Below are 14601 nucleotides of genomic sequence, written 5' to 3' on the forward strand. Positions count from 1 at the left end.
GCAAATCACCAGAAGTGCTTTTGTGTTTCAAGGGGTCCTCAGGGAAGTCACAACCCACTTCATTGTGGATGCGCGCGCCCTCAGCAAGGCTGGAGGCAACCGCGTGAAGGTTCGCGTTGTCAACCCTTCTGGCGCCAACACGGACACCTACATCACTGACAAGGGAGACGGCACTTACAGAGTGGAGTACACGGCCTTCGAGGACGGTGAGAGCAGAGAGAGAAGACGTGACTCTTCCATACGCTTAATCTAACCGCGTTGATTAGAAACGTGTTAAGCATTCCACGTAGCGCAGAGGATTTTACCTAGACAGGGAAAGAGCTCACACAGACAGACAGAAAAAGCACTAACAGGTTCTTGATTTAGGTGCCGTTCGGGGAATAAAGACGGAGCGAGCGAGGTGTGGGGTATAAATACAGAATGATGCAGTCAAGCAATGATGTGAGGGACAGAGATCAGGCAGACAGGCTCTGCTTTATAAATAGTGTACTGTGGAGCAGAAGCTCTTAACCAGGCAGGTATGTGTGCTGAAGGCTGCCTGCACACAGGGAATGACAGAGGGGGATATTAATAGAGACCTATAACACAAAGCTAAGAGATCACAGAGCACTTCTCGTTTCACCAGACATCTTCTAATACTGTAGCCGTGTGGCTGGGAATCTGCCTTATAGGCCTACTGAGAGCACTCTGTCAGAAAAATGTTGTAACAGAATAATGAATAGGGAACAGATGTAACGCCTTGTATGTTCACCCGAGCGTCTGCACTCTAGATGGCGTCTTTTATAAATAAACAGATGTTTAGCTCCCTAAAAGGGAGTTTTCGCTGGGCTATAATTACAAGCGAGAGTGCAACAAATGAGTATTTTTGCCTGTTTATGAGAATGTTGTTGAGATTTTTTTTTCTTTTTTTTTTGCGTGTGCGCAGGTATGCATCTGATTGAGGTCCTGTACGACGGCGCACCCGCTCCTAAGAGTCCATTCAGAGTGTTTGTGGTGGAAGGATGCGATCCGACCCGTGTGCGTGCGTTTGGACCGGGTCTGGAGGGAGGAATAACCAACAGGCCCAACTGTTTCACCGTGGAAACCAGGTAACGTTTAATCACACAAAGGGGAAATAATATAATATTTTCATCTATATAAAACAGCCCACAACAAAACAGGAAGGAGTTTCTCTGGGATCTATAATGTATTATTGTGAAAACAATATATAATCAGTAGCAACACAAGATAGTTAAAGCATTACAAATATATGGTATAATATAAAGAGTATAATCATAAGGTGGAAACCTGTTTTGGTAAGATCTTCACTGCAAAAACACAAAATCCTACCAAGTATTTTTTACCTTCTAGTGCATACATCTTAGTGCATTTGAAATAAGACAAAACTAACTCACAAGTAACGTTTCAGCAGGACATAGTAGCTTGTTTTAAGTCAGTAATTCCTTAAAAAAAAACTTTTATTGAGCTTGTTGTATCTGGTCTTGGATGCTAAATCTTTTAGTGAGCTTGTGTTATGCTCAATGAAACAAGTATAAAATAGTTAGTTACAAGTTTATTGTAACTAACTGGCATGTTAGTTACAATTAACAAAGATAAAGTTAGTTACAAGCTACTTACTTGTAAGCCAGTTACAATCATGGATGCTTTTGTTTCCTTAGTGGACTAGAGTTAGAATTTGCATTTAGAAAGGAAACAAGGAGGTGTGATAGAGAAAAGAAGAAGGAAATGTGTCGGCTTCTCTCCCTCAGGGGTGCCGGCACAGGAGGCCTGGGTCTGACAATCGAGGGAGCCTCAGAGGCCAAAATATCCTGCAAGGACAACAAAGATGGCAGCTGCAGCGTTGAGTACGTGCCCTTCACTCCTGGAGACTATGACGTAAATATCAACTACGGAGGCCAGCCGATCCCCGGCAGTCCGTTCCGTGTGCCGGTGAAGGACCCGGTGGATCCAACCAAGGTGAAATGCTCCGGTCCAGGACTGGGCGCTGGAGTGAGGGCCCACGTTCCTCAGACTTTCACAGTAGACTGCACCCAGGCTGGACAGGCGCCACTGGATGTCAAACTCTACGGACCCACAGGTAGAAATTAGAACAAGTATACAATATCTTACCTACATTCTGCTTCATTTAGTATAGATCCAGATTAGCTGGTCTTGGATGCTAAAGCTAGCATTTAGCTAGCTAAGGGGGGAGGGGAGGGGACAAAGGTGGAATAGGACTGTCTAAAATCATTGTCCATCTCAAAACCATAGTAACAGTTTTGTGATGTAACGAACCTTTTGTCGCATTAACTTCAAATGCGACAAAAGGTTCTTTACAAAATCTGCTGATTATTTACACAAGAAAAGGAAGCTAGTGGGGTACGCCACAAATAATCTTCCCTGTGAAACACTTACTGAGAAGAAAAAAATGTAAACCATTTCCAATCAGAATGACTTTCTAACAGCAAGCTAAGGCAGTGTAAATACTAATGATTAGCATTCATGTGAATCGCTTCAACATCCTTGTTTTTAAGGCTTTGTTTATCTGTCAGAAAATTACTGATAGAGACGGTTTTTTGTGTGAAGTTTTCACATAGGAAGATAGTTGGTGGTGCACCACTTCCTACACGTACTTCCAACGTTACGAATCAAGCAGATCAGACTTTATTTGTTGAACACTTTAAATATTGCTACTGCAAAAGAACCAAACAAACAGAAAATTATTTAATTAATTCAATAAACAGATCAAATTAAAGCAGTAATCCACTTCAGACTGGCCGTTAGCTTCGATGCCGGGGACTCTGGATCCCTGCTACACACAAAAAAAAAAAATGCTAAAGCGTTATCTACTGGAACTAAGATAATAACTGCTCGTAACCTTTCCACACAATCTCAATTTAAACATCCTGAATTATTCTCTTAACCTTTCACACTCTGCTCGGTAAAGCGAATTAAGAATGCAATATTTCTGTGTGTTGCAGGCACCGTGGAGCCGGTGGGTGTGAAGAATAACGGCGATGGCACCCACACAGTTCACTACACCCCGGCGCAGGACGGCCCCTACAATGTAGCTGTTAAATATGCAGATCAGGAAGTCCCACACAGGTTCAGCATAAAATTAATGAGTTTATATATAGATAAAAAAAAAGAACAACCGGGCTGTATGTTCACATACGTCTTAATTAAAGTTCCCCTTGCTTGCATTAAAATAATAAAAAACAGAAAATAGAAAGGTGTGCTTCAGCAATTTTTCCTGTCCTTATTTCTTTTTTGTCTCAGACGCTCTATATTCTCTGCCCCCCTCTAACAGCCCATTCAAGGTAATGTCTCAGCCTGGGCACGATGCCAGCAAGGTCCGCGCCAGCGGCCCCGGTCTAGACACCAAAGGAGTGTCTGCCAGCCTGCCTGTTGAGTTTACGATTGATGCCCGGGACGCTGGAGAGGGACTGCTCACTGTGCAGATTCTGGTGAGCTTCTGCTGCCGTGTGCGCTGATCATCGGAGCCGCAGGCTCGTTTCTCCGACGAACGTCATTTTGCATGTCGCTCACAGGACCCAGAGGGCAAGCCGAAGAACGCGACCATCCAGGACAACCGGGACGGGACCTACACCGTGTCCTACGTGCCTGACTCCACGGGTCCTTACACGATCACCATCAAGTACGGAGGAGACGAGATTCCCTACTCTCCATATCGGATCCAGTCGCTTCCCACGGGAGACGCCAGCAAGTGCCGCCTCACGGGTAAGCGAAGCCGTGCCGCGGTTTTCTGCTTTCGAAGCCAGTCGTTTAGCGTCGTATTCATTTCGTCCTTTAACTTGCAGTTTCAATTGGCGGACATGGAGTTTGTGAGTTTATCCTTTTCTTTTCAGCTAAATTACCTGAATTTGTTTCAGAAGCAAAGTTTAAAATGCCCTCCTTTGTCCGCCTCCCCTCGCAGCGACTCTCCAGAAGCTGCAGACCTCTGAGGACACGGTCATCACGGTGGATGCCAAGGCAGCCGGGAAAGGCAAGGTGACCTGCAAGGTGCTGACTCCGCAGGGGATGGAGCTGGACATGGACGTGGTGGAGAATCACGACGGCACCTTTGACATTTACTACACGGCCCCGGAACCTGGGAAGTATGTGATCACCATCCGCTTTGGGGGGGAGAACATCCCAAAGAGCCCCTTCCACGTGGTGGTGAGTGCAGGAGTAACAAATAGCTGCTACAGGTGCGTGCGCTACAAGTTCCAACATTAAAAACATTTTCCGTTTCGTCCTTCTGTGTCACCAGGCCTCAAACGAGCCGGTGGTTCCCCGTGACCCCGTGGATCCTCTCTTTCGTCCCGTTAACTTCCTGGTGCCGTTCACGCCGCAGCAGGGAGAGATCACAGGTGAGACCAACGCTTTTAAAAACCTGCAACATTTCTCCTTTCCCCAGGTCGCTGATATTTAAACACTCTGCAGGTGAGGTGCGGATGCCCTCTGGCAAGACGTCCCGCCCACACATCACCGACAACAAAGACGGCACCATCACCATCAAGTACCAGCCCACAGAGAGGGGCCTGCATGAGATGGACATCAAATACGACGGAAATCACATTCCAGGTCAGCTTTCTGCGGCTTTTAAAAAAAAATTTTCATGATTTTTGAATTTGATAAATGGCATCCCGGTTCCACTGTACGAGCAGACTAGTTATTTTTCTTTTTTTTGCCCTCTACAGGAAGCCCGCTGCAGTTCTTCGTGGATGCCGTGAACAGCGGAGTGGTGACCGCTTATGGTCCGGGTTTGAGTTACGGAATGGTCAACAGAGCTGCCACGTTCACCGTGGTCACCAAAAACGCAGGAGAAGGTGACAGTGAAGCAATTTTACATACCCTTTTTTTAAAAGAACATTTTACATGATTTTAAGGTTTTAAACTGCAAAAACACAACCTTTTATCTTGTTGCACTTGGAAAAAAAAGACAAAATTAACTTGCAAGTACATTTTCAGCAAGAAATAGGAGCTTGTTTTATGCTAGTAAAATCTTTATATTGATGAAATATAAAATAACTTTTTGAAACAAGCTCCTGTATCTTGCTGGAAAGTTACTTGCAAGTTATTCTTTGAAGATATTTCGATATCTCGAAACTTAGAGCACAACACTTAGTGAGACTTTGTGCTTTTGCATAATGAATCTCACCTGTTCTTCTTTTTTTTTTCCCCAAACAGGTGGTCTGTCACTTGCGGTCGAGGGTCCCTCTAAGGCCGAGATCACCTGCAAGGACAACAAAGACGGCACCTGCACCGTGTCCTACCTGCCCACGGCTCCGGGAGACTACAACATCATCGTGAAGTTTGACAACAAGCACATTCCCGGCAGCCCCTTCACCGCTAAGATCACTGGTGAGGAAACGCTCCGTCCGTCTCGCAGGCAGACGCGACAGTAAACGGCTGTAAACCAAATTCCGATAGGAAGAAAAACATCTGAAGTTATCTTTTCTTTTCTTTTTCCTTCGAATGTCAGGGGACGACACCATCACCAGAACGTCCCAGCTCAACGTCGGCACGGCAGCCGACGTGTCCCTGAAGATCGCGGAGACTGATCTGAACTCCCTGACTGCCAGCATCAGAGCGCCGTCAGGCAACGAGGAGCCCTGCCTGCTCAAACGGCTGCACAACAGACACCTCGGTGAGAACGAAACTCAGAGGGACGAAAACAGAACAGAGCATTTGTAAAGCGTTCAGTCGGCGGCGGGCAAAATGCTTCCCGATGAGATCTCGTTGTTCACCGAGTACGGAGGGACGAAGGTGTTTTCAGATTTTTATTTCTAACCAAATTCTAAAGCCATTTAATATTTTCATTTTCCACCTTGCCTCGGTTCGTCTCATAACATCCCAACACAAAGACGTTCATTGACGTTTGTAGTCGGTTACGAGGAAATGCCCCGTTTTTTTGTGTGTGTAATTTTTCTGTCTTGACTTCAATTCTTTTTTTTTTTTTTCTTTACTTTGATTATTTTGCAACAGGCATCTCTTTCACCCCGAAGGAGGTCGGCGAGCACGAGGTGAGCGTGAGGAAGAATGGGATGCACGTGGCCAACAGCCCTTTCAAAATAATGGTCGGCCAGTCGGAGATTGGCGAAGCCAGCCGAGTGAAGGCCTTCGGGAAAGGCCTGGTGGAGGCGCACACTTTCGAAATGGCCGAATTCTTCGTGGACACGAGGAACGCTGGTAGGCTCTCGGCGTCCCGACCGTTTGGCCCGCAGGTCGGGACGAAACACGGCTCTGATCGCTTGTTCCGGTTTGTGCGCAAGGCTACGGCGGTTTGGCGCTGTCCATCGAGGGTCCGAGCAAAGTGGACATAAACTGCGAAGACGTGGAGGACGGGACGTGCAGGGTGACCTACTGCCCCACAGAACCTGGGAGCTACATCGTCAACATCAAGTTCGCTGAAAAGCACATCCCAGGTTGGAATAAATGATACTGTGGGGGGAAAAATGAAAGGGAAAAGAAGTTTGAATAGAAGAAAATTGAACAAAAAAAAAAGCAAAACTAACTACTTAGACCAGCATCTTATACATTTTCTTCAAATAAAAAAACCCCTCTGTGTTTCCTGCAGGAAGTCCTTTCACAGTGAAGGTGACCGGAGAAGGGAGGATTAAGGAGAGCATTACCAGGAAGAGACAGGCTTCCTCCATCGCTTCAGTGGGCAGCACTTGTGGCCTCAACCTCAAGATCCCAGGTGAGCACATCAGACAGCCAGAAAACCCTCGCAGAGCGGCGGTGGAGCGCTTTAGACTAAATGAGGCCAGCACCGCACACACACACAGGCACACACACTTCCATCCGTATGCTCACCGCCGCTTCTTTTCCGCAGGAAACTGGTTCCAGATGGTTTCCGCTCAGGAGAGGCTAACCAGGACGTTCACCCGCAGCAGCCACACATACACTCGCACGGAGCGCACAGAGATCAGCAAGACCCGCGGCGGGGAGACCAAGAGGGAGGTGCGCGTGGAGGAGAGCACCCAGGTGGGAGGAGGAGGCGGAGGGAGCCCCTTCAGAGACGTGTTCGGAGACTTTCTGGGCAGGGAGAGCCTCAGCAGCTTCGCCGGCATCGCCGCCAGGCCCGAGCGTGAGTCGGACTTTGATCGAGCCGCACTGTTCGGTGTGGAAAACCTCGACTGCGTCTAACCTGTTTGGGTGTGACCCCGGCAGCAGCCGAGAGCGGCTCGCAGGCCATGACGGCGCAGGTGACGAGCCCCAGCGGGAAGACGGTGGACGCGGACATCATGGACGGAGGAAGCAGCACGTACAGCGTCCGCTTCATCCCGCAGGAGATCGGACCCCACACCGTGAACGTCAAGTACAGGGGCCAGCACGTGCCGGGGAGCCCCTTCCAGTTCACCGTGGGGCCGATGGGCGAGGGCGGCGCCCACAAGGTCCGCGCGGGAGGTCCAGGCCTGGAGAGAGGCGTGGCCGGAGCGCCGAGTAAGACAGAAATGATGTCAGATCCTTACAGAAGGGCAGCTCAGTCATTTGAAAGAGTGATACGATTCAAACTTTTAGTTCTAGCTCAAAGATAGAAAAAAATTAACTTTTTCTGAAAAAAAAAATTGTAATGCAAAGGAAGCATTGAATGCAGGTACTCTCTGATACTACAGGATACTTTACATTACTGATATAAGAATTCTTTATCACATTTTCCTTCCACCTAACTTTCCCTGTGTAGGCCTTGATAAACAGCCAGATAACAACGCAGTTGCCTAATATGGCTTGTTCTCCTTGTGAAATTATAAAAAGGTTTTCTTGTTAGTTTTACGCAAAATTCAATTTTTCTGAGACACTGAATTTTGGCGTGAGCCGTAATTATCAAAACGAGCCGAAGCAGACGCTCAAAATCCAGCGTCCTTCGCGTAAACGAATGTGCACGGGCTGCTCCTTTAGAAATGAAGTCATCGGAACAAACGAGTCCATCAGTAACATTCTGTGCAGCCGTTTCATTTTCGACGGACGTTTCAGGCGTCACTTCTCCTCCGTCTCGCCCGCTCCAGCCGAATTCAGCATCTGGACCCGCGAGGCCGGCGCCGGTGGGCTCTCCATCGCCGTGGAGGGCCCCAGCAAGGCGGAGATCTCCTTCGAGGACAGGAAAGACGGCTCCTGCGGCGTCTCGTACGTGGTGAAGGAGCCAGGTGAGGACTTCCCAGCGGAAGGCTGTTTATTTCTGTCTCCTAACCAGTCGGCTCTCCAGCTGTTCTCCCTCCGCTTCCCCGCGGTTCACTTGATTGTGAAAGTAAATAACATGTCTGCTTCCCCAGGTGACTACGAGGTGTCAATCAAATTCAACAACGAACACATCCCTGACAGCCCGTTCATCGTTCCGATCGCTACGCTGTCAGACGAGGCCCGCAGGCTCACTGTGACGAGCCTTCAGGTGGGTGCACACACACACACACACACGCTGGCGATAAAAATCAAATTAATTCTCAGCACATAAAACATACACATATACAAAATATAAGAGGCGAGCAGCAGATGGTGAGTGTGATTTGTGGCGGATATTTCCGTCTCGTAGCTCTTTGCCCTTGAAGTGTAATTGAGCGCCAGCGTTGGAGCGGTCTGCATGACTGTAACGCTGCGACGCTGGCTGGCGATGAAGGGCTGGATTAACTGTCCCTCGCTAATGTGGGGCAATACAAGCTGTGCTATGTGGGCCCGCCGTCAGTTTTTACGCGTCTCTCTCGGAGCGGCGGATAAAGACACCTTTACGAGTTTACAGCCATCGCAGAGGAGCGTTTTTGTTTTATCTGCTAACGTAAAGCTAAAAGCAACGTTTTTAGGGATCTGAGTGACACTAAGAGCCAGCTGAAGTGTCTTAAGCGTGGGGGCTGTCTGTGTCCGGGTCGGAGCCGTTGTTGTTCTCGCTTTAGGGGGGCAACGCTTCGCTGTAAACCTTTTTCTTTTCTGCCTCTCTCGCTGTGGGCTATTTCAGAGCTTTTACAGGTTGTGTCCCCCTCCAGGTGCGGCCACAGTCGCTCCCGACGAAAGCCTCATGCAGTTGTCACGGACATGACCGACATATATTGACTTTGGATTTTCTCTCCCAGGCCAGATTGTAGCTTTTGTGGTGAGATTACTGAAAAGGAAGGAAAACGTTAACAGTTGACCGCGAATAATTGCAAAGTAGTAGAAGAAGAAAGTGAGGAAAAAGTGGTCAGCTTCAGCGTGGACGGCGACGCTGGCGTTCCAGCCGCTTTCGATCACCTCGACTAGAGCCTAGGTGGTTTCTGGGCAGATCCTGAACATTACGAGCAGCTCTCTGTGGTCGGGAAAGGATTTGGGTCAGGTGCCCGACACTCGAACGCAGCTCGGCGTTTCTAACAGGACCAAAATCCCAAACACAAGTCAAAAATAGCTTTGGAGGGCTTACATTAAGCTTCCTAAATGGCCTCCTCAAAGCCCAGAGCTCAAACCCGTTGAAAATTAATGGACCGTGATTAAAAGTGGGACTCGTGCCAGGAAACAAACCAATTTTTAAAGTAAGCGCTGATGAGAAGAGCAGGCAAATTTCCAGCAAAAATTGTTCCCAGAAGCTTGTTGATGGCTACAAAATGAAATGTGTGGCTTCTCCACAGCTAGATATCAAATGCCCGAAATTAGTTTGTTTGGTGACGATGCCTGTAAATTTAGGTTGTGTTCATCTGTTTTTTTGGGGGGTTTTTTTCCTCTAGGAGAAGGACTTGAAAGTAAATCAGGAGGCCTCCTTCATGGTGCAGCGCAACGGGGCCCGAGGTGCGGTCGACGCCAAAGTTCACACGCCCTCCGGATCATCTGAGGAGTGCTACGTCAGCGATCTGGACGGGGGTACGGAGCGAGATACCCGGATGATCGTATTTAGACCAACAGGGAGAACATCATTGCAGGAGGAGTGGTTTTCACTTTTGTTTTCCCTCTTTTCTCTTTTTAAGACAAAAGCGCAATCCGTTTCATTCCACGCGAGAACGGCGTTCACTCCATCGACGTCAAGTTCAACGGGTGCCACATTCCCGGAAGCCCCTTCAACGTGCGAGTGGGCGATCCGGGTCTGATCGCCGATCCCGGGATGGTGACGGCCCACGGAGCCGGGCTGCTGGGAGGAACCACAGGCACGTCCCACACACATGCACACGCACACACACACACACACACACAGACCGCTAACGTGTCGGTGTGTGTTTACGTTCAGCAAATGAGGAGCTATATTTAAGATAAGGGTGTCCAAAGTGCGGCCCGGGGACCGTCAGTGGGTGCTTGGCTGACAACAGGTGGTTGATGCAGATGGAGATTTTTTTTTTTTTAATCAGAGCAAAATTATTATTGACAAATAAATGTTTTCTACAATGGGAAATATTAAGTACAACACAAAGTATTTAATAAATATGTTTGTTTGTTGTTGTTTTTTTTACTTTAAAATAGGACCACGCTTATAAACTGACTTCAACTTGGGCTTCATAAAACCCAAATTTGCTTCTATATGGTTTATTAAACCTCTCTTAGTACAGAAAGCACTTTTAAAGAGAGTGAAGGTCTGTTGTTATTGCTGAGCGTAGGCAGACTTTTTTTTTTTTCATCTGAGCCCAAAAGAATGTGAAGACTGGATGGCTTTCTGTTAAGTAACACGAAAAACTCTGAGTTTTGGATCTACAGTGATTTGAATTTTCCTTTCCTACAAAAACACAAAAAGATAATTTTTTTTTTTTTTAGATTTTTTTTTTTTTTTTTTTTTTTGGTCCGCCTGTATGTTTGACTCGGCGATTTTGGCGCCACCGTATTAAGGCCTGCCCTCCGTCCCTACAGGTGTGCCTTCGGAGTTCGTGGTCAACACCTGCAACGCCGGCTCCGGCGCTCTGTCGGTCAACATCGACGGCCCTTCCAAGGTGAAGATGGACTGTCGAGAGTGTCCAGAGGGCTACAGGATCACCTACACGCCGATGGCGCCCGGCAACTATCTCATCACCATCAAATACGGCGGACCGCAGCACATAGTGGGCAGCCCCTTCAAAGCCAAAATCACAGGTCTGCGCGACAGTCATGCTCCCATCTGATCTGTGGATGACAAATGTCACCGTAATGAGACAAATGTTCTGCTGAAAAAAAGTGTGGAAGTTCTGGAAAGGGAAAAAAACCCAACAAAACAACGTTATGTAATGTGTGTCTCTGTGCTCCTATTTGATAAAAGCTGCCAGTCTTCTTGGCTGTAGCAGTTCATTTCCGTCAGTTTTTTTTTTTTTTTAATGTGATTTAAAAAAAAAAAGATTCAAGTTGTGAAAGTTTATTTTATCCTTGAGTCATAATAAATATTTTTTTCAGGCCACTTTCTCTCACTTTTGTGAGAACTTCTCCCAGGTGCAGCTGCTTCTGCGCTCTCCTCGTTTCGCTGTCAATACCCAGTGGGTTATGTAACCGTGTCCAAACCACGACAGTTTTAGATAAGGTTTCTCTTTTTTTTTTTCCCTCTTTCTCTCTCTCCTCTCCCGCAGGCGTCCGGCTGTCAGGGGGACACAGCCTCCATGAGACCTCCTCCGTTTTGGTCGAAACTGTCACCAAGACCTCCAAAGTCGGCGGCGCCTACAGCTCGTCTTCCTCCGCCACCTCAGCCAAACTGACGTGCGACGCCAGCAAGGTGGTTTGTCGCGGAGCGGGGCTGTCCAAGGCTTTGGTCGGGCAGAAAAATAACTTCACTGTTGACTGCAGCAAAGCAGGTGAGGAGAGGATAAATTTAGGAAGTATCGGAAAATTGTCCACACATGCCAAGCGTGAAGAATTTCCGTCTGCTTGGATGCATTGGCGACCAACGGCCGCCGTGATCATTAAAGATGCCATCCGGGAGCGTTATTCTTCTCACTGACATACAGTCAGAGTAAAAAAACACTTCAGTACATGAGTGTTAAAGTTTTGACTTCCTCTGCATGGTTTTACAAAATTCAGTTTTGCAAAAGAAAACTGGAAAAATCAAATCAAATCTGCTCTGTATGTATTTGGGTTGATGACGTCACAAGAGGCGCAAGAATTGAGCTGATCTGTAAAACATTAAGTGACTTTCGACAGATTTCAACCTAGATTTGCGATTTTAGGAGCATTTGAGCTGCACAAACTTTAACTTTACATTTCTGAGTCGGAATTTGACTCAAGTGTTTCCAGGTTTTTCTGAAATCCATGAAGGGTTTTCACATTTAGCTCAAAGCGTTTTGTTGCATCTATAAAAGGTGAAATATGTTTAAAAAAGCTGCAGATGTAGAGAAAGGGGAAAAACATGTATTAAGAACACACAAATAAACATTTGCCTTATGTGACGTCACCAGAAGCACTTGCCCGTGGGAGCTTGTTTTCGGAAAGTGTCGACTTTGTCTCAATTTAATAAGCATTTACAACAAATGACCAAAACGATAAGAAAACTTACTATAACTTATAGTTCTCAGGTTTGTGAAAAGAGTCAAGCTGGTAGCTTTAAATCTCTATTTATTTTCCCCCTCTCTCTGTCCAGGTACCAACATGCTGATGGTGGGCGTGCACGGACCCCTGGCGCCGTGTGAGGAGGTTTACGTCAAACACATGGGCAACAAGCTGTACAACGTCACCTACACCGTCAAGGACAAGGGCAGTTATACCGTCATTGTCAAATGGGGCGACGATAATGTCCCGGGGAGCCCCTACAAAGTGACTGTACCTTAAAAAAAAAAAAAACAACAAAAAAAAATCACTGCCAAATGCAAACCATTTTCTCTCCTCCACTCCTTTCTGATCATCTGTGAAACGACGGTCAAGCTTCTTCGGGTCTTCATGCGTGAAGCACAAGAAAAATCTCTGCTTGCAGCTTTACTGATGGTTGAATATCAAATGTGCCAAAGTTTTTTTTTTTTGTTTGTTTATTTCATGTACTTCAGAAGCCGAGTAACGCACTCGAGACGTAGCTGTGCATCCACATTTGCAGGAATGTAGCCGGTACAGACTTCCTAAGAGGGCTTGAGTGAAGCTTGTTTAATAAAATGTTCTCCGTCTCAACAAAATGCAAACGCTAAGAGACGCTGGAGTTATTGAAGGTATTAAGTGTGATGTTACGTGGTTTTTGTATGGTTTAAGAATGAAAGATTGATTTTTTTGTTGTTGTTATTAACCTTTTTTTGGTAAGTCTCTGAAGACCTAATAAAGATTTGTTTACTAACTTTCCTGACAAATGCGACTGAAGTTATTGTGTGATTAAGTCCGGGATTGGCAGACAACTCCTCATAAAATGTGGGGTTTTATAATTAATTAAGCTAACTGTAAGCATATAATCAGAGCTGCTGCTGAAATCACACTTATGTGTCAAAGTTCTAAGTAAATGGAGCTGAAGAGCTGCGGTAAGATGTGTATGCACTCCGTCCAATCAGACAGAGCTTCTGGTATTTTGCAAAGAGCAATTGGCAAAAATGTTTTGTCCTTTAGATGTGCAAAACTCAGACCATCAAATGCCTTGCATCTGTAAAGGTGGCGCATCAAAGTACTGATTTGGTATTGACTGAATACATACACATAAGCTTTTTTTCTTTAAAATAACGTGAACAATTTTGAAAACCGTGAATCATTTCTTTTTTGTCGCGTCACAACAGGATTAACAAAACTGAGGCTGTTTCGTAACAGCTCTGTTCAAACTAAAACTGAATTACAAAATAGTCTACTTACTAACTTGGCAACGTCTGTACGCAAATGCGCTGACATTTATTTAAGGGTATCAGAGTAAAGGGGGCTAAACAGAAATACACGCCACACTTTTCAGTTTTCGTTCGGTTAAAGTGTGCAATTTATCATTTTTCTCCCACCTACCGCTAATGTGTGTTCATTTTATGAGCACACGTCAAAGTGAACGAGACCGACAAATGTGAAAAACGTAAAGGTGTGTGTGAAGGGCTTTGCAGAACGCTGTGTGTGTGTGTGTGTGTGTGTGTGTGTGTAGCTACACTCTGCAGGCTGAACTCTGTGCCAGTCGCTGAGCCTCCAGCAGCTCCTCATCCATCTTTAATTCTCCTCCACCACTGGATGTTGCATTATGAACAGGAGCTCACCGAGATTATTTCTCTCGGCCGTCTTGATTTATAATCATGTCCAGATGCAATCACAAGATGGCAGCATACTCAAGCTCACATCTGTATATATGCCTAAACACAAATCTCCATTGTTCCCGTTGAAGACGAACTACGCCGCCGCCGCCAGCCAGCACACAGGGGAGCCGACGAAGAGCAGAAACCAGGGGGCATAGGCCTCCGTTGTGTGTGTAATTAATCCTGTTGGATCGCAAACGAAACAAGTGGTTTCTGTTGCGGCGCCCCTCACAAAGGGGGAAGGGACCCTGCTGAGGCACAAACCAACCAAAAAGAAGAAGGAGGAGGAGGAGGAGGGTGGAGCAGCCCTGCGTCTCTTGTCTGCGTGTGTAGTCGCTCTATGACCTACGTGCGTATGTGTGTTTCTCTCTGTCCTCTGCGTTGTTTTCAGGCCCGAGTCCCACAGTGAGTCAACCAAGCAGCCCCCGCACGGTGACACACTCCATGGGCACCAGTACCATTCTTCACAGAGAGGAGCCTATAATTAGGTGCTAATTTTCTCTGGTTCCTCTCTGACACGACGCTGGGGGCCATGGAGAGGCAG

General features: G+C 46.7%; 1 protein-coding gene across 4 annotated transcripts in view; it reads left to right on the forward strand.

Moving 5' to 3' along the window:
• Positions 1-13154, forward strand: part of LOC106947966 (filamin-C-like) — a 28830-nt gene extending 15676 nt beyond the window's left edge. For 2 of the 4 annotated variants that reach the window (XM_015033343.1, XM_015033346.1), the window contains 25 exons: positions 33-206; positions 926-1088; positions 1749-2077; positions 2961-3084; positions 3290-3446; positions 3531-3720; positions 3801-3824; positions 3917-4158; positions 4253-4352; positions 4426-4566; positions 4683-4811; positions 5173-5346; positions 5468-5632; positions 5971-6174; positions 6258-6410; positions 6563-6685; positions 6821-7075; positions 7156-7431; positions 7995-8132; positions 8259-8374; positions 9672-9804; positions 9909-10085; positions 10777-10995; positions 11460-11681; positions 12464-13154. In XM_015033343.1, the coding sequence (XP_014888829.1) occupies positions 33-206; positions 926-1088; positions 1749-2077; positions 2961-3084; positions 3290-3446; positions 3531-3720; positions 3801-3824; positions 3917-4158; positions 4253-4352; positions 4426-4566; positions 4683-4811; positions 5173-5346; positions 5468-5632; positions 5971-6174; positions 6258-6410; positions 6563-6685; positions 6821-7075; positions 7156-7431; positions 7995-8132; positions 8259-8374; positions 9672-9804; positions 9909-10085; positions 10777-10995; positions 11460-11681; positions 12464-12651 (4316 nt within the window). In that variant the 3' untranslated portion in view covers positions 12652-13154. The remainder of the gene's footprint in view (positions 1-32; positions 207-925; positions 1089-1748; positions 2078-2960; positions 3085-3289; positions 3447-3530; positions 3721-3800; positions 3825-3916; positions 4159-4252; positions 4353-4425; positions 4567-4682; positions 4812-5172; positions 5347-5467; positions 5633-5970; positions 6175-6257; positions 6411-6562; positions 6686-6820; positions 7076-7155; positions 7432-7994; positions 8133-8258; positions 8375-9671; positions 9805-9908; positions 10086-10776; positions 10996-11459; positions 11682-12463) is intronic. The other 2 variants (XM_015033345.1, XM_015033344.1) reach the window with 2 other exon arrangements.
• Positions 13155-14601: the final 1447 nt, after the last annotated feature.

Source organism: Poecilia latipinna, unplaced genomic scaffold (genome assembly GCF_001443285.1).
Source record: "Poecilia latipinna isolate Pla-1442-1.1 unplaced genomic scaffold, P_latipinna-1.0 Scaffold265, whole genome shotgun sequence".
Classification (NCBI taxonomy): domain Eukaryota; kingdom Metazoa; phylum Chordata; class Actinopteri; order Cyprinodontiformes; family Poeciliidae; genus Poecilia; species Poecilia latipinna.